At 49.0% G+C, this 20,664-nt stretch overlaps 1 protein-coding gene across 5 annotated transcripts in view; it reads right to left on the bottom strand.

The window, feature by feature from the left end:
* Positions 1–1,186: 1,186 nt before the first annotated feature.
* ITPRIP (inositol 1,4,5-trisphosphate receptor interacting protein) overlaps positions 1,187–20,664 on the bottom strand; it is a 32,046-nt gene continuing 12,568 nt past the window's right edge. For 2 of the 5 annotated variants that reach the window (XM_077258079.1, XM_077258077.1), the window contains exons 3-4: positions 16,943–17,087; positions 1,187–3,210 (exon numbers count right to left, since the gene is read on the bottom strand). In XM_077258079.1, coding sequence (XP_077114194.1) covers positions 1,587–3,203 — 1,617 coding nt within the window. In that variant the 5' untranslated portion in view covers positions 3,204–3,210; positions 16,943–17,087 and the 3' untranslated portion in view covers positions 1,187–1,586. Of the gene's footprint in view, positions 3,211–8,157; positions 8,215–16,942; positions 17,088–18,260; positions 18,434–20,664 lie in introns of those variants that run through there. The other 3 variants (XM_077258080.1, XM_077258081.1, XM_077258076.1) reach the window with 3 other exon arrangements.

Here is a 20,664-nt window from a genome sequence, read left to right as displayed (position 1 = left end):
CTTGTATATAGGGAGCAGTATTATAGTAGTTATATTCTTGTACATAGGGGCAGTATTATAGTAGTTATATTCTTGTACATAGGAGCAGTATTATAGTAGTTATATTCTTGTACATAGGAGCAGTATTATAGTAGTTATATTCTTGTACATAGGGGCAGTATTATAGTAGTTATATTCTTGTATAGGGGCAGTATTATAGTAGTTATATTCTTGCACATAAGAGAAAGTATTATAATCTTTTACAATCGACGCCATTATATTAGTTAGCCAAACCGCACCAGTCTGCCCTTTCTATCCCATGGCAATCAGCTTTTATTGGGAGGGGAAGTAAGTAGAGCTCAACGTTTTACCTACAACCAAAGGGAAAGAAGATTTTTTTTATAATGTATAAATGGGTTAGGTCCCACAGAGCGGCTCTCCGTGTTACGTCATAGCGTGGGGTCCCGAAGGAAACCTGCCCAGTTTGAAGTCCATATGCCCAAATACAGCATATGTTTTGTAGAAAACTGGGCACTCAGGTAAATGTTGTAAGCAGATGATTTTATTTTGTGCAGGCATTCCAAAAATAAAGAAACATTTCAGTCTTACAATGACCTTCATCAGTCAGACAGATTCCAGTGTGCACAAGGTTATAAGAAGAAACGAACGCTCAGGATCAGCAGCACATGGTGCATGAAGGTCATCGTAGGACCAAAACGTTTTGATAAATTTTGGATTGCCTGAACAAAATAAAATCATCTGCTTACAACATTTATCTGAGTGCCAAGTTTTCTACAAGATTTACGTGGGAACCATCCACAGGAGTGCCGTAATTACCAATTTTGATCAAATACAACACATGGACTGTAGGGTCGTCTACTTACAGAAGATGCTCCATCCTGAGATTTGTCTTGGATGAGATAAGAATGTTTTACCATAAACCAGGTTGAATATTCAAGAACGAAGACAAAGATTTTGTAAATGCAATTTTTGTATTCATAGGTGTTGCAAAAATCATGGGGTCTACACATCAATTTACTACCAACATCATAACTGGCTTTTAGATGGATGAGAAGACTATGGTTTGGGCCATTGTACCCACTGGCCGGACATTACTGGGTGACATCGTCTATGTATCTGTGGTAGATGATACTTGCAGATTGGGCTTTTGTTGGACAGAACCACTGGAATAATGACAGCAAACACCTTACAAGTTTTCTCATTACGTTTTTATGGAAACTAAAGACAATAAATAAATAATGTGGTGGCTGGACGTCCAAAAACCAAAGCAGAACTAGATGTCAATTCAAAATAGCCGATCCTTTGTTGTGTTTTTTTTTTTAATACAGGTGTAAAGGACACATGAATACATTAAAATGTTGATTACAGGAGGACAGGAATACATATATGATGTCTCAGGTCTCCGTAATGACAAACGTTTATTAAAAAAAAATAAAAAAATACCACTATGGAAAGCAATGGCCGATCCTATTAGACACGGGATGATTGTAGAAAATGGAACCCTTTCTATAAAATAGTCATTGTGGACATCAATCCGTCCTCGGAGGGAATAGAAAACACTGTCATGGTTGAGGCTAAAAATGTGGTTATTGAGAAGGTTTGTTGGTGGTACCATTGGGCAGGTGTAAGCTGTATTCATTAATGACAACGGTTGCATTCTTCAACATCTCATAGAACATGGATAGAGTTTTCTGATAAAGGTCCCTGCTGAGGACAAAGGAACGGAAAAGGTTAACAGGTTCTGCTTCTCGAAAGTGTTCAGGGAGGTTCACGGTGTTCGGAAGCTTGACATTTCCAACCATGAAGTGATAGAGCTTTTTCTCTAGGAGACTTTTCTCCAAACTCTTGAACATATCTCGTAACCGGTCCTCTAGGAAGAAACTTCCCCAACCAGAAGTGGGTCGACTAAGCAGAAGATGCATAAGGACTGTCTTTAGGTGGTACGTGGTGAGGCCACTTGGCCCAGTTATGTGACACTGCTTGGAATGGAGAAAAGTCATTATTTGTAGGCAGCTGAGGTGGCACGAATTATCTGGAAGCTTTTTGGCAAAGTCCTTGAAGAACCTTCTCTCGTAGACCGCAAAGGACAACATCCAGTAAATTCCAGAGGCAACTTCACGAGGCATACTGGGAAAATGGGAAATAAAATACAGGTCTGTGTCCTCATACTGGACTACTGGGGTGATGTTGAAGCTGATGACTTTTCCAGACTTGAATTTGACTCTCAAAGCTCCAGGAGAGTCCAATTGGCTGAAGGTCAGCTCAAACTCATACTTGTGGGAAATTTTGCTCCATGCTTTGGTTACGGATGTCTGGAACCATTTCATGACCTGGTCAATGTCTAGGTAGTTGGTGTTTTTAGAGCACAGCAAATTGATATCCTTGCTTACTTTTTGATGGCTGGTGGGATGGTGAAGAAGACATAACATATCTTCTCCAAGTCTTTTCTTGTCACATACACAGCTGGAAGGTTCATCATCGGGGCCACAGACAAGAATTGTTCCGTGATTTTGTTTGTCCGGACCAATGGATGAGTCAGAGACCCATGGCTGGCACCTAAAGTGATAGGGTTCTGGGGGTGCAAAGGGTACAAGTAGGTCGCACATCAGTGGCTTGTTCACCCTCCAGTTTTCATACATACTACCAATGCAGATGCTGTCCTCGACCTCCATATCAGTATCTCGGTTGCACAAACTTCTTAACGCCTCTAGCAGGTCATCTGCAAAACCTTCCACAAACTCCCTGCTTCTCACTGCATCGTGGGTGGTGGCTCGGATGTATTGGTCATGAAAGATGGTCAACATCGGCTTGTTGGGAAGTGACACACCATGGCAATTATTTCCTATGAACACAAGATCATCCTCCTCTTTGCTTTGCTCTTGGGAGTTGTTGTCCTTAAAGTCTTGCCGCCATACTTCAATGAGGAGAAATATGACCATAGACACTGTACTCCAGAGGTCCCACCTGGATCCACCTTCTGTCTCGCTTTCTCTCGTGGTGTTGTCCTCCTCTGGTTCCTCTGGACGGAATAAAAGTTGCTCAAGTTCCAGTTGTTTTTTTTTTAAGTTTTCTTCCCTTTCCCGTAATTTTTCCACCATTAGGTCATCATTAGCAGGAAAGGTGTTGTTATTTGGGAAGAGGAGCGGATGATTCACGATTGCGGTCACCACCACCAGACACACCTTAAATATCCCAGCCTGCATCGTGCTCCTAAAGAGAAAGAGAAAGGTATTATAGATTGTCCTGTACCCCAAGGTCAGCAAGTCATTAAGGTGTACCCCGAGAATCAGTGTCATTATCCTGTACCCCCAGTGTCAGTGCCATTATCCTGTACCCCGAGTGTCAGTGTCATTATCCTGTACCCCGAGTGTCAGCGTCATTATCCTGTACCCCGAGTGTCAGCGTCATCATCCTGTACCCCGAGTGTCAGCGTCATTATCCTGTACCCCTAGTGTCAGTGTCATTATCCTGTACCCCGAGAGTCAGTGTCATTATCCTGTACCCCGAGTGTAAGCGCCATTATCCTGTACCCCGGGTGTCAGCGTCATTATCCTGTACCCCGAGAGTCAGTGTCATTATCCTGTACCCCGGGTGTCAGCGTCATTATCCTGTACCCCGAGTGTCAGCGTCATTATCCTGTACCCCGAGTGTCAGCGTCATTTTCCTGTACCCCGAGTGTCAGTGTCATTATCCTGTACCCCGAGTGTCAGTGTCATTATCCTGTACCCCCAGTGTCAGTGTCATTATCCTGTACCCCGAGTGTCAGTGTCATTATCCTGTACCCCCAGTGTCAGTGTCATTATCCTGTACCCCGAGTGTCAGTGTCATTATACTGTACCCCCAGTGTCAGTGTCATTATCCTGTACCCCGAGTGTCAGCGTCATTATCCTGTACCCCCAGTGTCAGTGTCATTATCCTGTACCGCGAGTGTCAGCGTCATTATCCTGTACCCCGAGAATCAGTGTCATTATCCTGTACCCCTAGTGTCAGCGTCATCATCCTGTACCCCGAGTGTCAGCGTCATCATCCTGTAACCCGAGTGTCAGTGTCATTATCCTGTACCCCGAGTGTCAGTGTCATTATCCTGTACCCCCAGTGTCAGCGTCATCATCCTGTACCCCGAGTGTCAGTGTCATCATCCTGTACCCCGAGTGTCAGCGTCATCATCCTGTACCCCGAGTGTCAGCGTCATTATCCTGTACCCCGAGTGTCAGTGTCATTATCCTGTACCCCGAGTGTCAGCGTCATTATCCTGTACCCCCAGTGTCGGTGTCATTATCCTGTACCCCAGTGTCAGTGTCATCATCCTGTACCCCGAGTGTCAGTGTCATTATCCTGTACCCCCAGTGTCAGTGTCATTATCCTGTACCCCCAGTGTCAGTGTCATTATCCTGTACCCCGAGTGTCAGCGTCATTATCCTGTACCCCCAGTGTCGGTGTCATTATCCTGTACCCCAGTGTCAGTGTCATCATCCTGTACCCCGAGTGTCAGTGTCATTATCCTGTACCCCCAGTGTCAGTGTCATTATCCTGTACCCCGAGTGTCAGCGTCATTATCCTGTACCCCCAGTGTCAGTGTCATTATCCTGTACCCCCAGTGTCGGTGTCATTATCCTGTACCCCGAGAGTCAGTGTCATTATCCTGTACCCCAGTGTCAGTGTCATTATCCTGTACCCCCAGTGTCAGTGTCATTATCCTGTACCCCCAGTGTCAGTGTCATTATCCTGTACCCCAGTGTCAGTGTCATTATCCTGTACCCCCAGTGTCAGTGTCATTATCCTGTACCCCCAGTGTCAGTGTCATTATCCTGTACCCCCAGTGTCAGTGTCATTATCCTGTACCCCGAGTATCAGTGTCATTATCCTGTACCCCGAGTGTCAGTGTCATTATCCTGTACCCCCAGTGTCAGTGTCATTATCCTGTACCCCGAGTGTCAGTGTCACTATCCTGTACCCCGAGTGTCAGTGTCATTATCCTGTACCCCCAGTGTCAGTGTCATTATCCTGTACCCCCAGTGTCAGTGTCATTATCCTGTACCCCGAGTGTCGGTACCATTGCCCTGAGTGTCAGTTCATGTACATGACTTGGGTGTCGGCGTTTCATCTGTCATTATTCTGATGCTTTAGTCTGGCCGTCCATGTTTGCTATTCGGCTGCACTTGGTGTACAGGATACGGTGTGACGCCCGCTGTGGTCGGGTGGGTTCTGGCCTACTCGGTCTGTATTGCTGGTAGATGTAGTGTGATCGTTTCTGTTCCCCAATGTCTGGGGATATCACAGTTCCCCCTCTCTGCCCCATCTACAGTCATTATTTGGAGCTGCTTGAACAGAACTAGAGCATTAATCCTGTCTGCCGCCCGCACAGCTGCAGGAAGCCGCACTACACCCTGCGCTTCCTAAGTGCCACTTGTACAGAAATGTCAGCTTCTTGGTCCGGCTCCAGGAAGGGAGCGGCTGCAGACAGAGGCAGGTCCCTGCGGCCTCTCACTAGTCACCTGCGCCCCCGACAGTGACCTACCTGGGGGGTGCGAGGAAGTATTAGTGCACTGCCTCCCTCCGCACAGGTGTAATACCCCTAAGCTATGAAAAACATAGGTTTTTTGCTGATTTTTTGGGAGGGAAATTCCAAGTATTTGGCGAGTTTTTAGTAGGATATGGATAGTATCAGGGCGCACATGCTCTTTGAGGGTCCTTTCCTAATATGAGACTGCCCTAAATTACCCAGAGGGGCTACGGAGCATCTCTCACTCCTGAGCACATCCATGCACTTCACAGAGAGCCCACTGAATGCAATGAAAACAATGCAATACCTCATTCCCCCAGTGGTGGCGCTGCAGGAAATTGAACACTTATTGCTGGATCTCTTCATAGATTAGAACTGATCATTAGCGGATCCCACTGGATCTCTACAATACACAAGCAGCCAAGTTATTAGGGCACTGTGCATTGTAGACAGCCAGGGGTCGGGATCTTTAAGGATTTGTGCAATTGATGTGTATATGATGCCAGTGTACCTGCAGCGTTTTTCAAGCAGAAAACGGTAACTGTATTTTTTGGCAGATTTTATGTCGTTTCTTTGCAGCCCCTATGTCACCGACTTTTTTCCACATTTTTTTTTTTTATTAAATAGTGATTGGCCAGCAGAACGGACAGCTAATATCGTTTAGTCACTTCATGTCTTTCGAAGCCTGAGGTGGTTAAAAGGTCAAAATCTGCAACAGGCACAGCAGTGCGTTTTTTACGTTCAGTGCATATGACAATTTCTTTTAGCATTTTTGTCCATCAGGTTTTGGAGCGTATTCAAATGCCTTGTGCACGTAACCTTAGCCTGGACCCCTTTAATCTGTGGAAGTCCCCGATCCTCGGATCATATAAGAAATCCAATGACACCAGCCCTAACTAAAAATTCTTAGGATGCAGACATTATAGGGTCTACATATACCATAGTGATGTTATCGGCAGGAGCAGACAGTCAGCAGAGCCCTGGGGCGATCGCTTGGTGTCCATTTTTTTTCGCTGCATATTTTTTTTTTTTTTTTTTTTTTTAAATCCAAGTAATAATGGGTTTAGAAAATCTGCAACATTAAAATTTCACCCTAAGCCAATGTGAGAACAGAGCCCGAGCCGCAGAATCTGCAGCGGTAAAAACCTGATTTGCTGCACGGGTGACATCTTTAAGATTGGCAGGTGACCACGGATATTGTCACTAAGGAATGGTCAATTTACGCTACAGATTTTCTACAAACGTGGATGAATTTTACGCAACATCTCTAAAATTGTAGCAAATAATTTGCCCCGTGTGCACGCAGCCATAGGGGACAGATGGGTGCTGCAATGATACAATGTATCTGTGCTGGTAAGGCTGTGTGCACACATTGCAATCTGCAGGATGTCAATTTTTCACCGTTTTTCTGCAGATTTCACGCATACTAATGAGATGGGAAAAATCTGCAGCAAAAACACAAGTAAAAAGCGGAGAAAAAATGTGCTCCCAAGGGATGCAGACATTCTTAATGTGTTCACATGCCCTAAGAGCAGCCAGCAAAGAGTCAGAGCATGGAAGGATAACACGTATCACTCATGTTTAGGGAGACTGATAACATTGTAACAAACTGTAGCTGTGCAAGGAGTCCGGGCTCACACAGATCCAGCAATGCAGCTGTGCAAGGAGTCCGGGCTCACAGATCCAGCAATGCAGCTGTGCAAGGAGTCCAGGATCACAGATCCAGCAATGCAGCTGTACAAGGAGTCCGGGCTCACACAGATCCAGCAATGCAGCTGTGCAAGGAGTCCGGGATCACAGATCCAGCAATGCAGCTGTGCAAGGAGTCCGGGCTCACAGAGATCCAGAAATGCAGCTGTGCAAGGAGTCCGGGCTCACACAGATCCAGCAATGCAGCTGTACAAGGAGTCCGGGATCACAGATCCAGCAATGCAGCTGTGCAAGGAGTCCGGGCTCCCACAGATCCAGCAATGCAGCTGCGCAAGGAGTCCGGGCTCACACAGATCCAGCAATGCAGCTGTGGAAGGACTCGGGGCTCACACAGATCCAGCAATGCAGTTGTGGAAGGACTCGGGGCTCACAGATCCAGCAATGCAGCTGCGCAAGGAGTCCGGGCTCACACAGATCCAGCAATGCAGCTGTGGAAGGACTCGGGGCTCACACAGATCCAGCAATGCAGTTGTGGAAGGACTCGGGGCTCACACAGATCCAGCAATGCAGCTGTGGAAGGACTCGGGGCTCACACAGATCCAGCAATGCAGCTGTGCAAGGAGTCCGGGCTCACACAGATCCAGCAATGCAGCTGTGGAAGGACTCGGGGCTCACACAGATCCAGCAATGCAGCTGTGCAAGGAGTCCGGGCTCACACAGATCCAGCAATGCAGCTGTGGAAGGACTCGGGGCTTACACAGATCCAGCAATGCAGAGATCCTGGAGAGAAGAGCTGAAGTCGATTACAGACGTCATTCACACAAGACTGGATGAACTGCACGAATGTGGCACCGACGTGGCTCATGAGTCACATGATACAAGGACAACGTGGGCACGTCTCCGATCTGCCGCCAATCACACGCCATACAGGGACCTGGCTGGTCTGCTGCGGGGGTCCGCACCCCGAGACCCTCCCGCTGCTAGGAAATGAGACGAGACGTTACCTGATGGTCGCGGTGTCTGATTTCACCTCCGCTCCTCTTTCCTCTCCGCAGAATAACACATTAAATATTCGGGTCTGAGTCTCGGCACACGGTGTAATTATTAGGGTGCGGCCCCCGTCACCTCCACCCAGAGACACGCACAATGGTCTGCCATCTTTACAGCTGGCAGCTACATTAACCCATTCTCACCTGACGCTTTGACTTTCCCTATCACTAGAATGTACTACTCCATGTATTCCCTCTGGTGGCCATGTGACCTCCTTCTCCACCATGCTTTACACTGCAGCGCTGCTCTATTAGTTCACAGCTATGAGCAGCGCCTTCAGTTTAGCTGCACGGTCTTGAAATCTGAGGCAGCGTAAATACCATGCTGTGTCTCAGGAGGCAGCACTTACCCCCCTCCCCACCCCATACTTTTCACTGCAGCTCTGCTCCACTAGGACGCTGCTCAGATCTGTGAATGAAGCCTGGCTGCTTTATCAATTTTGGTAAGAGGACAACTAAAATCACGATCTGATAGGAGGGGGCTCAAGCATCAGCTCCATCGATACCCTCCATGATCTGATAGGAGGGGGCTCAAGCATCGGCTCCATCGATACCCTCCATGATCTGATAGGAGGGGGCTCAAGCAGCGGTTCCATCGATACCCTCCATGATCTGATAGGAGGGGGCTCAAGCAGCGGTTCCATCGATACCCTCCATGATCTGATAGGAGGGGGCTCAAGCAGCGGCTCCATCGATACCCTCCATGATCTGATAGGAGGGGGCTCAAGCAGCGGTTCCATCGATACCCTCCATGATCTGATAGGAGGGGGCTCAAGCATCGGCTCCATCGATACCCTCCATGATCTGATAGGAGGAGGCTCAAGCAGCGGCTCCATCGATACCCTCCATGATCTGATAGGAGGGGGCTCAAGCATCGGCTCCATCGATACCCTCCATGATCTGATAGGAGGGGGCTCAAGCATCGGCTCCATCGATACCCTCCATGATCTGATAGGAGGGGGCTCAAGCATCGGCTCCATCAATATCCTCCATGATCTGATAGGAGGGGGCTCAAGCATCGGCTCCATCGATACCCTCCATGATCTGATAGGAGGAGGCTCAAGCAGCGGCTCCATCGATACCCTCCATGATCTGATAGGACGGGGCTCAAGCATCGGCTCCATCGATACCCTCCATGATCTGATAGGAGGGGGCTCAAGCATCGGCTCCATCGATACCCTCCATGATCTGATAGGAGGAGGCTCAAGCAGCGGCTCCATCGATACCCTCCATGATCTGATAGGAGGGGGCTCAAGCATCGGCTCCATCGATACCCTCCATGATCTGATAGGAGGGGGCTCAAGCATCGGCTCCATCGATACCCTCCATGATCTGATAGGAGGGGGCTCAAGCAGCGGCTCCATCAATACCCTCCATGATTTAACCTGCAGCTCTTCTCCAATAGGTCACAGCTCTGACCAGTGAGTCCAGATTAGCTGCATCGCCTGCTGTAGCATTATTGTGTCCTCTCAGTGTACTGCTGCTGCCTATTCTATTCCCCATGCTTTACACTGTAGCTCTGCTCCATTGGATCGCAGCTCTGACTGCTGAGCTTAGCTTAGTCGCATTATGCATTTTAGCACAAGTGTGAAATACTCCCCCTGCCTCCTCATAGGGTGAAACTGTGGCTTTCTCTCCCCCATGCTTTACACTGTAACTCTTCTCTCTAAAAATGTAGAACTAGGACCATAGACTGCATCTTGTTTTCTATCTGGAGCCTCTAAAAAGGCTGTTGCTCTGTCTCTTCCCCATACTTTACACTGCAGCGCTGTTCACATAACTTAGTGCAGTGGCTCCGGCTTGGAGGATTGTGTATTGGAGTCTGGATATCACAGTGATCATAGTCTCAGAGTCGGACACTCATCTCCTTGTTCCCTAAAGGGTCAGACTGACGCTCTTCTCCTCTCCATGCTTTATACTGCAGCTGTTCTTTAGTACAATGACTCCATTAACAGCCAGCTATGATGAATGCGTCCAGCGCACATGAATTATCTACTGGAGTCTGATCAGCTCCTGTTTCATCATATGCTCATACTGCAGCAGTGGCTCTTCCACATGCTTTACACTGCAGCTCTGCTCTATTAGTTTTAGCTTTACACTGGCACTGGCCATCCTTCATGCTTTACACTGGCACTGGCCATCCTTCATGCTTTACACTGGCACTGGCCATCCTTCATGCTTTACACTGGCACTGGCCATCCTTCATGCTTTACACTGGCACTGGCCATCCTTCATGCTTTACACTGGCACTGGCCATCCTTCATGCTTTACACTGGCACTGGCCATCCTTCATGCTTTACACTGGCACTGGCCATCCTTCATGCTTTACACTGGCACTGGCCATCCTTCATGCTTTACACTGGCACTGGCCATCCTTCATGCTTTACACGGGCACTGGCCATCCTTTCATGCTTTACACGGGCACTGGCCATCCTTCATGCTTTACACTGGCACTGGCCATCCTTCATGCTTTACACTGGCACTGGCCATCCTTCATGCTTTACACTGGCACTGGCCATCCTTCATGCTTTACACTGGCACTGGCCATCCTTCATGCTTTACACTGCAGCTTTCCTTTCTCAGAACTCCTATGTAACTCACAGACAGGAAGGGAGGTCGGCCATGGCTGTCACAGCCGTACATCACTGCACAGTAGCCAGAAATATCTGTGATGATGAAACTACAGGACAGCCGGCTTCACTATTCACCCCGTGGAGATCCGCCGCACCTCCGCCTCCGAGATCTCTGGGTAGATCTCCATTAACCAGTCTACTGGCGAGAATTAGTTTTCAGTTTTCTCAATATGCAAAAAAGAACTGTTGTTACATGGAAACCATCAGGAAGCAGGGTGTGTGCTGATGGCTGGTTTTATTTTGGATTCTTGTAAGGCAAATTCCCACAGTTACTAATCTCAGTCTAGATAATGGCGGGACTGCACAGACTGCAGGGTTACCGAGGAGCCAATCAGATACTGGTACACGCAGCACCGACACAGATCGTTATCCGCAGCACTGCACCGACACAGATCGTTATCAGCAGCACTGCACCGACACAGATCGTTATCAGCAGCACTGCACCGACACAGATCGTTATCCGCAGCACTGCACCGACACAGATCGTTATCAGCAGCACTGCACCGACACAGATCGTTATCAGCAGCACTGCACCGACACAGATCGTTATCAGCAGCACTGCACCGACACAGATCGTTATCAGCAGCGCTGCACCGACACAGATCATTATCCGCAGCACTGCACCGACACAGATCGTTATCAGCAGCACTGCACCGACACAGATCGTTATCAGCAGCACTGCACCGACACAGATCGTTATCCGCAGCACTGCACCGACACAGATCGTTATCAGCAGCACTGCACCGACACAGATCGTTATCCGCAGCACTGCACCGACACAGATCGTTATCCGCAGCTTGCTGATGGTTTCACCAATAGGTGATTTACTGCACAGAGGAACTGAAAAATCAGTAAACAGGAAACCATGCGGATATAGTCAATCCTGAGATCAGCGTTCTGGAGTCATTTATGCACTATTGGGGCCATGAATTATGGAGGCTCTGCACAATGGAGGCCGTGCACAGACAAACTGACATCACATTTATCCTCTGTCAGCATCCTTCTATTTAGGTGGCAGACGTCACTTCTGAAACCTTTTTTAAGGGATTTATATGAAAAGCCTGATGTATTGTGTGATTATGAATTGGCCTTAAAGGGAATACGTCAGCAGTTTTTTTGCCACCTAATCTGACAGCATCATGATGTAGGGGCAGAGACCCTGATTCCAGCAATGTGTCACTTACTGGGCTGCTTGCTGCGGTTTTGATAAAATCACAGTCCAATCTCACCCCCACCACTAATTGGCAGATTTCTGTTTATAATGCGCATACGCGGAAAACTGCCAATCAGCGGTGTGGGCGGGATTATGCAGAGCTCAGCATTCAGAGAACTGCTAGATCTGCAGCAGAGGAAACAGGGATTTTATCAAAACTACAGTAAACAACCCAGTAAGTGACACATCACTGGAATAAGGGTCTCTACCCCTACATCATGCTGCTCTCAGCAAAAGTCTGGTGATGGATTCCCATTTAATTGTATGCAGCCTTTTGGAAGCCGTTGTGAGGCAGGTGGAGGACAGGTGTAACCTGGGGGGTCGAGCAGGTGGAGGACGAGTGTAACCTGAGGGTCGAGCACGTGGAGGATGGGTATAACCTGGGGGTGGAGCAGGTGGAGGACGAGTATAACTGGGGGTCGAGCAGGTGAAGGACGTTTGTAACTGGGGGTCGAGCAGGTGGAGGACGGGTAAAACTGGGGGTCGAGCAGGTGGACGACGAGTGTAACTGGGGGTCGAGCAGGTGGAGGACGTTTGTAACTGGGGGTCGAGCAGGTGGAAGACGGGTATAACGGGGGGTCGAGCAGGTGGAGGACGGGTATAACTGGGGGTCGAGCAGGTGGAGGATGGGTGTAACTGGGGGTGGAGCAGGTGGAGGACGAGTATAACTGGGGTCGAGCAGGTGGAGGACGGGTATAACTGGGGGTCGAGCAGGTGGAGGATGGGTGTAACTGGGGGTGGAGCAGGTGGAGGACGAGTATAACTGGGGGTCGAGCAGGTGGAGGACGGGTATAACTGGGGGTCGAGCAGGTGGAGGACGGGTATAACCTGGGGGTCGAGCTGGTGGAGGACGGGTGTAACCTGGGGGTCGAGCTGGTGGAGGACGGGTGTAACCTGGGGGTCGAGCTGGTGGAGGACGGGTGTAACCTGGGGGTCGAGCTGGTGGAGGACGGGTGTAACCTGGGGGTCGAGCAGGTGGAGGACGGGTATAACTGGGGGTCGAGCAGGTGGAGGATGGGTGTAACTGGGGGTCGAGCAGGTGGAGGACGGGTATAACTGGGGGTCGAGCAGGTGGAGGACGGGTATAACCTGGGGGTCGAGCTGGTGGAGGACGGGTGTAACCTGGGGGTCGAGCTGGTGGAGGACGGGTGTAACCTGGGGGTCGAGCTGGTGGAGGACGGGTGTAACCTGGGGGTCGAGCTGGTGAAGGACGGGTGTAACCTGGGGGTTGAGCTGGTGGAGGACGGGTGTAACCTGGGGGTCGAGCTGGTGGAGGACGGGTGTAACCTGGGGGTTGAGCTGGTGGAGGACGGGTATAAAGTGCTTAAAAAGTAATGATAAACAGATGTAGAAAGGTCCTGTAAAGACTTAAAGGGTCCCAAGTTGGCACCACACGGATGGACAGACCGCATACAATGCAATGTACTTTAGATCAGTAGCACTACAAGTCTCAGTGTGGCCCGGGCCTATTGGACATGACTGATGGACAGAGCAGTGGGGTAACGCTGTCCAATGACCTGGACAGACAGCTGTCTGGGATGATTTAGTGACTCCTGCATTGAGCAGGGGGTTGGACCAGATGACCCAGGAGGTCCCTTCCAACTCTACCATTCTATGATTCTGTGATATTTAGAGGGGTTTTCCATTGCATGAGCTAACGGCACAGTGAGGTCAGTGAGTGCGCCTGGGCCTGGTGCTGCAGCTCGGTCGATTCATGTGGCTGGGACCGAACATGGAGGAGCTGCGGTACCAGCACAGTCCCACATGGTGCTCCCCCGAGTGCCGCTGCCCCGTGCTCTGCCGATCCTGGGGGTCCCGAGGGTGGGACTTCTTCTGGTCACACAGGACCATCACTGTGACATCCCCTAAAAGTCATTTCTCTGGCCGGCAGACCCTCTCCTCCGTCCGGCAGCCTCATTACTTACGCTCCTCACTTTCCTTCCTTCCTGAGATAATCCACAGTGCAGGACACGGGAAATCAGTGTGAGGTCTCATTCATATGATACAAATACTGACCTCAAAGAACCTCCACTCTTAAAGGAACAGTAACCTTAAAGGCGAAGTACCAGTTGTGTGTAGTTTGTCACAATGTGTCAGTTTAGGTGCCAGCAATCAGTGCGGAGTCCGGGCACAGACCGGAGCTGGTGCTGTGTTTAGCTCACAGAGAATTCTCTGCACTGATACATTGTAACAAATGGGGATCTCATTCCTCCAGTGTAGCCAGAAATGTTTCCATTCACAGACTGTCAGCAGAGATGTGTCTATGGCCGACGCCTGCCGTCACCCTGCCCTTCCCTCTGCTGCTCGTGTCCGAGTGACCTTGTGTGACATCATTGTGCTTCATTCATGTGAGCTGTGACATCACATATGGCGTAAAAGAACAGGGGCTTATACTCGGGCTGTGATGTCACAGGGGCTTATACTCGGGCTGTGATGTCACAGGGGCTTATACTCAGGCTGTGATGTCACAGGGGCTTATACTCAGGCTGTGATGTCAGGGGCTTATACTCGGGCTGTGATGTCACAGGGGCTTGTACTCGGGCTGTGATGTCACAGGGGCTTATACTCGGGCTGTGATGTCATAGGGGCTTATACTCGGGCTGTGATGTCACAGGGGCTTATACTCGGGCTGTGATGTCACAGGGGCTTATACTCGGGCTGTGATGTCACAGGGGCTTATACTCGGGCTGTGATGTCAGGGGCTTATACTCAAGCTGTGATGTCACAGGGGCTTATACTCGGGCTGTGATGTCAGGAGCTTATACTCGGGCTGTGATGTCACAGGGGCTTATACTCGGGCTGTGATGTCACAGGGGCTCATACTCGGGCTGTGATGTCACAGGGGCTTATACTCGGGCTGTGATGTCACAGGGGCTTATACTCAAGCTGTGATGTCAGGGGCTTATACTCAAGCTGTGATGTCACAGGGGCTTATACTCGGGCTGTGATGTCAGGAGCTTATACTCGGGCTGTGATGTCACAGGGGCTTATACTCGGGCTGTGATGTCACAGGGGCTCATACTCGGGCTGTGATGTCACAGGGGCTCATACTCGGGCTGTGATGTCACAGGGGATTACACTCGGGCTGTGATATCACAGGGGATTACACTCGGGCTGTGATGTCACAGGGGATTACACTCGGGCTGTGATGTCACAGGGGCTTATACTCGGGCTGTGATGTCACAGGGGCTTATACTCGGGCTGTGATGTCACAGGGGCTCATACTCGGGCTGTGATGTCACAGGGGCTCATACTCGGGCTGTGATGTCACAGGGGATTACACTCGGGCTGTGATGTCACAGGGGATTACACTCGGGCTGTGATGTCACAGGGGCTTATACTCGGGCTGTGATGTCACAGGGGCTTATACTCGGGCTGTGATGTCACAGGGGCTTATACTCGGGCTGTGATGTCACAGGGGCTTATACTCGGGCTGTGATGTCACAGGGGCTTATACTCGGGCTGTGATGTCACAGGGGCTTATACTCGGGCTGTGATGTCATAGGGGCTTATACTCGGGCTGTGATGTCACAGGGGCTTATACTCGGGCTGTGATGTCACAGGGGCTTATACTCGGGCTGTGATGTCACAGGGGCTTATACTCAAGCTGTGATGTCGGGCTTATACTCAAGCTGTGATGTCACAGGGGCTTATACTCGGGCTGTGATGTCAGGAGCTTATACTCGGGCTGTGATGTCACAGGGGCTCATACTCGGGCTGTGATGTCACAGGGGCTCATACTCGGGCTGTGATGTCACAGGGGATTACACTCGGGCTGTGATGTCACAGGGGATTACACTCGGGCTGTGATGTCACAGGGGATTACACTCGGGCTGTGATGTCACAGGGGCTTATACTCGGGCTGTGATGTCACAGGGGCTTATACTCGGGCTGTGATGTCACAGGGGCTTATACTCGGGCTGTGATGTCACAGGGGCTCATACTCGGGCTGTGATGTCACAGGGGCTCATACTCGGGCTGTGATGTCACAGGGGATTACACTCGGGCTGTGATGTCACAGGGGATTACACTCGGGCTGTGATGTCACAGGGGCTTATACTCGGGCTGTGATGTCACAGGGGCTTATACTCGGGCTGTGATGTCACAGGGGCTTATACTCGGGCTGTGATGTCACAGGGGCTTATACTCGGGCTGTGATGTCACAGGGGCTTATACTCGGGCTGTGATGTCACAGGGGCTTATACTCGGGCTGTGATGTCACAGGGGCTGATGTAAGTGTAACTAGTTATGGAGTCACAGCAGTGACTGGTTGTAAAATTTTCACCCTGACATTGGCCGCTGGATATTGCCGCACATTACCCCTCTTTTTTTGGTGTCCACCCCTGGGAAGATGCATTGGAGGGAGCCTTTGGCTGATAACAGGGAGCAATACCGAATGATATAAACACCTCTACATTACATTCAGAAGCTCATCAATGGGGAAAACACATGAGGGAGGAAACGGTATCACCTGCCATGTAACGACAGGAAGAGCATGAGGCCTCAGCGTGGGCATCTCACGCTACTAATCCGCGCACGGGGGGGGGCCACGTTCTGCCTTGTGCATTATTCATGTGATGCCCCGAATAGCGGCTGCAGGTGGCGGCATCGGTGCTATAGTCTATGCAGTCCGTATGTCTGTGAACTTTAACCCCTGCATTATACAGGGCTCGTCATCAATGGCTGCCTTGATGGAAATTTCCCCCTTTAGGGATGTTTAGAATAAATGACGTCCAACATCACCACGTTCCCTCCGTGTATTTTGTGCATTTTCCATTACATTTTTTGCGACTGCCCCTTTAACATAAGATGTCTTGCCTGCTCATATTCCCGCTTCCTCAACAGTTATTTTTAGCAAAGTTAATAAGATGAAGCTGGACGCTTGGAAACTTACTTCTCTCCTGGATCCTAGCTTAGTCCATCTTTAATCTCGGGGGTCCGGGCCCTCGGGGAGGCTGTGGCCCCTCAGTCTCCGGGTTCCCTTCTGGTCTTGTGCTTCTCCTTCTTGTTTCTGTCTCGCTATTTCCTGAATGTCATCACTGACACATAGAACAAGAAGAAGAAAAAAAAAAACAACTTGCTCAACTTTTTTTTTTTGCACTCTTAAGGTGGAGCGGGGAGGTTCAGGCATCAAAGCTCCTTAAGTCCTAGAAATGGGCGGACTGCGGCCTTAAGGGTTAACCCTTCAGTGCCCGGAGGACTTCTATAACGAGAACTGGAACCTAGAGAGTAAATTAGAGAACAATCGTTAATTGCAACATTGTTGCGGATGTCGCTAGTTTTAGGAAAAAAAGCAACGGAACAAATAATAACGACTGGAAAGAGCGAGGTCGGGTGTACGGTGCCACACACGGCGCTATGCCGCCCTTCTAAGCCGCGCACGGCCATGTTGTAGAGCAGCGGTGACCGTCTCCCCGGCGCCACCTTAAATGCAGAGCGCTAATGTCCACATCTGTGTTATGTGTCCGGACAGACCGCGGCTTTGTCTGCTCTGCCCAATGATGGGAATTCTGCACTGCTGGGAGAGGAAGGGTTAACGAGCCAACACTGTGCCCCAGATTTAAAGACACAGCACGCCTTTGATTACATTTGCGCATGGTCGGTGACTCCAGTTCTAGCTTCCTCTCTCAGCCTGTAGTCAGAGTCCCGCAGGCAGCAGTTCGGGAGTCACTATAACATATCTTATTATTATTATTTATTATAGCACCATTTATTCCATGGCGCTTTACCTATATAGCTTCTAATAAACGGCTATGATATGGGTCAAGTGTAAGAAAAGGTCTGGTCCTTTCTAATGTCGAGTTTCAACTTAATAGAAATTTTAAGATCTCTGCTTGCTGTCAATGAAAATCATGCTGATTTACTCACAGCTGAGGGTTTGCTACAATTGTATCCTACACTGTGTAGTGGCCATGTTTGGTACAGCAGCCGTCTCCCATTCATTCCTATGAGAGAGGGAGCCGCAGTACCAGTCATGGCCACTGCACAATGTGCGGCGCTGTGTCAGTTCCGGAGCACTGCGGCCCCTCAATCAGCTGATCGGGGGGGAGCCCACCATTGATCTGATGACAATCTTAAGTAAAACTCCGACATCTCCATTCCCTACGCAGGAAGAAAGAGGTGGGGTATGGAGCAAGCGCAGGGGCTGACACCTGCTTCTGAGCCACGATCACAACTGTTTAACTATTTAGATGCCACTGATCATCACTGACCGGTTACTGATGCCGCCATGACCCAATCGCGGGGTGCCGAAGGCTCGTCTCTGCCATCTTGGCCGTCCTATAGACACTTCATAGGAGAATATATTTTTTGCTATATACTGCAGTACCGTATTGGGGCAGTATATACAGCACAAGAGATCGCAGGTTCAATTCCTCAGGGGAAACTGAAAAATAAAGTAAAAAAAAATATATAATTTTTTTTATTTTTTATTAAAATCTACAAAACTTTATAACGCCGCCCAATGCTGGCTGAAGTGCGTTTATGTCGCCGCATGTGGATTTGTTTTTTTATTCCATTTTCCGGTACGTTATAGGGTAAAATGAACGGAAAATAAAAAAGTTCCAGCTCTTAAAGAAGGGGAGGAAAAAAAAAATAAAATAAAGCGCAAAACTAGAAAAACTGCCCAGAGATGAAGGGGTTAAAGAGCGCTGTGTGCTGTGTATTAGGTGGTCACTGGATGATGAGAAGGCACTGAAATGGTTAAACGCCGCACATGTGACCGATTCCTGCGCGCACGGCGTGTATACAGGAACCGTCTGTGTATATCCATGTCTCTGTACAGGAAGGCGGATTGTATAAATATGTGCCCCCCCCCCCCCCCAGCGGTCAGGACGGAGGTCGCGTATCTGCATTATGGAATGTTCAGTTATCACAGACACGTCAGGAATGCGGCTCATGTACCAGCGATGCCACCGGCTTATATAGACATCTGCGGCCGCGCCCCCCCTAAACGCAGACATTCATGTATACATACATATATTCTGCCCACTGCATTGGATCATCTCCTCTCCATTTCCCCGATGATCCGGTCCAGGCTTCAAACTACTCTTTTTTTTACTTGCAGTACCCTACTCTTCCTTTAGGTGGTGCCGGTTATATTGCTTCTTGTACTAACCTCCTCCAGGTGGCGCTGTTGTATTCATATGGCTTTACAATATTTCATATGGACAGCGCCACCTGGAGGAGGGAGGACACAGCCTCATCTGTAATATAACAAGGATGGAAAATGTAATATTACTGCCTCAATAATGGAGTCACAGCCCCATCCAGTGCTAAATAATACCGCCATACGCTGTTTAAACTAAACCCAGCTACATAGTGCCATGATAACACTGCCATTAAATGTCTATAACATAGGGCTGTACAGTGCCCACACAGCAGCATCACACAGTGCACTCACATAATACTGTCATACAGTGCGCTCACATAACGCTGTCAGACAGTGCACTCACATAATACTGTCATACAGTGCGCTCACATGATAATGTCATACAGTGCACTCATAACACTGTCATACAGTGCGCTCACATAATACTGTCAAACAGTGCGCTCATAATACTGTTATACAGTGCGCTCATATAATACTGTCATACAGTGCACTCATAACACTGTCATACAGTGCGCTCACATAATACTGTCACACAGTGCGCTCACATAATACTGTCATACAGTGCGCTCACATAACGCTGTCAGACAGTGCACTCACATAATACTGTCATACAGTGCGCTCACATGATAATGTCATACAGTGCACTCATAACACTGTCATACAGTGCGCTCACATAATACTGTCACACAGTGCGCTCATAATACTGTCATACAGTGCGCTCATATAATACTGTCATACAGTGCACTCATAACACTGTCATACAGTGCGCTCACATAATACTGTCACACAGTGCGCTCATAATACTGTCACACAGTGCGCTCACATAATACTGTCACACAGTGCGCTCACATAATACTGTCACACAGTGCCCACATAGGAGCATGTTCAGTACTTCAGAACAATAGATACTTTTTACGGTGCTATTTACAGTGCTAATATAATACTACAATGTGGCGAGCACATCAAATTCCCACAGTGCCCATATAACAGGGTCATAAAGTGTCTATATAGCAGAGCTATGAAGTGAGCACATAACAACAGCACACCATACTGCATTAGTGTGCACACATAATGCTGCCATACAGCGCCCAACGACAAGTGGCGGAGCAGAGGGATCCACCACTGGTTTTAATCTCTCCATACATAATAGAGCCATTCCATGAACTCATGAATCTTCTGCAGTTCCTGTATAATAGTGTCATACGGTGCTTCATAATTGTGCCGCACTGTACCCACATTATCATATGCCCATATAATAGAATCAGTCAGTGCTTATAGAATAGTGCCACACACTGCGCAGAGGAGTACCGCACAGTGCACATGTTAATAGTGCAAACAGCTTACAGAATACTGCCATACAGTGCACATAACAGCACATTGTATATATAACAGAACCATACATTGCACACATTGGAGAACCGTACTATGAACACCTAATAATAGTGCCAAACCGTGCACACATAAAATTAATGCCATACTGTGGACACAATACTGCTATACCGTGG

This window comes from Ranitomeya variabilis, chromosome 4 (genome assembly GCF_051348905.1).
Source record: "Ranitomeya variabilis isolate aRanVar5 chromosome 4, aRanVar5.hap1, whole genome shotgun sequence".
Lineage (NCBI taxonomy): Eukaryota > Metazoa > Chordata > Amphibia > Anura > Dendrobatidae > Ranitomeya > Ranitomeya variabilis.
The sequence above is the reverse complement of the archived record's forward strand: the minus strand, read 5'-3'. Positions and strand labels throughout refer to the sequence as shown.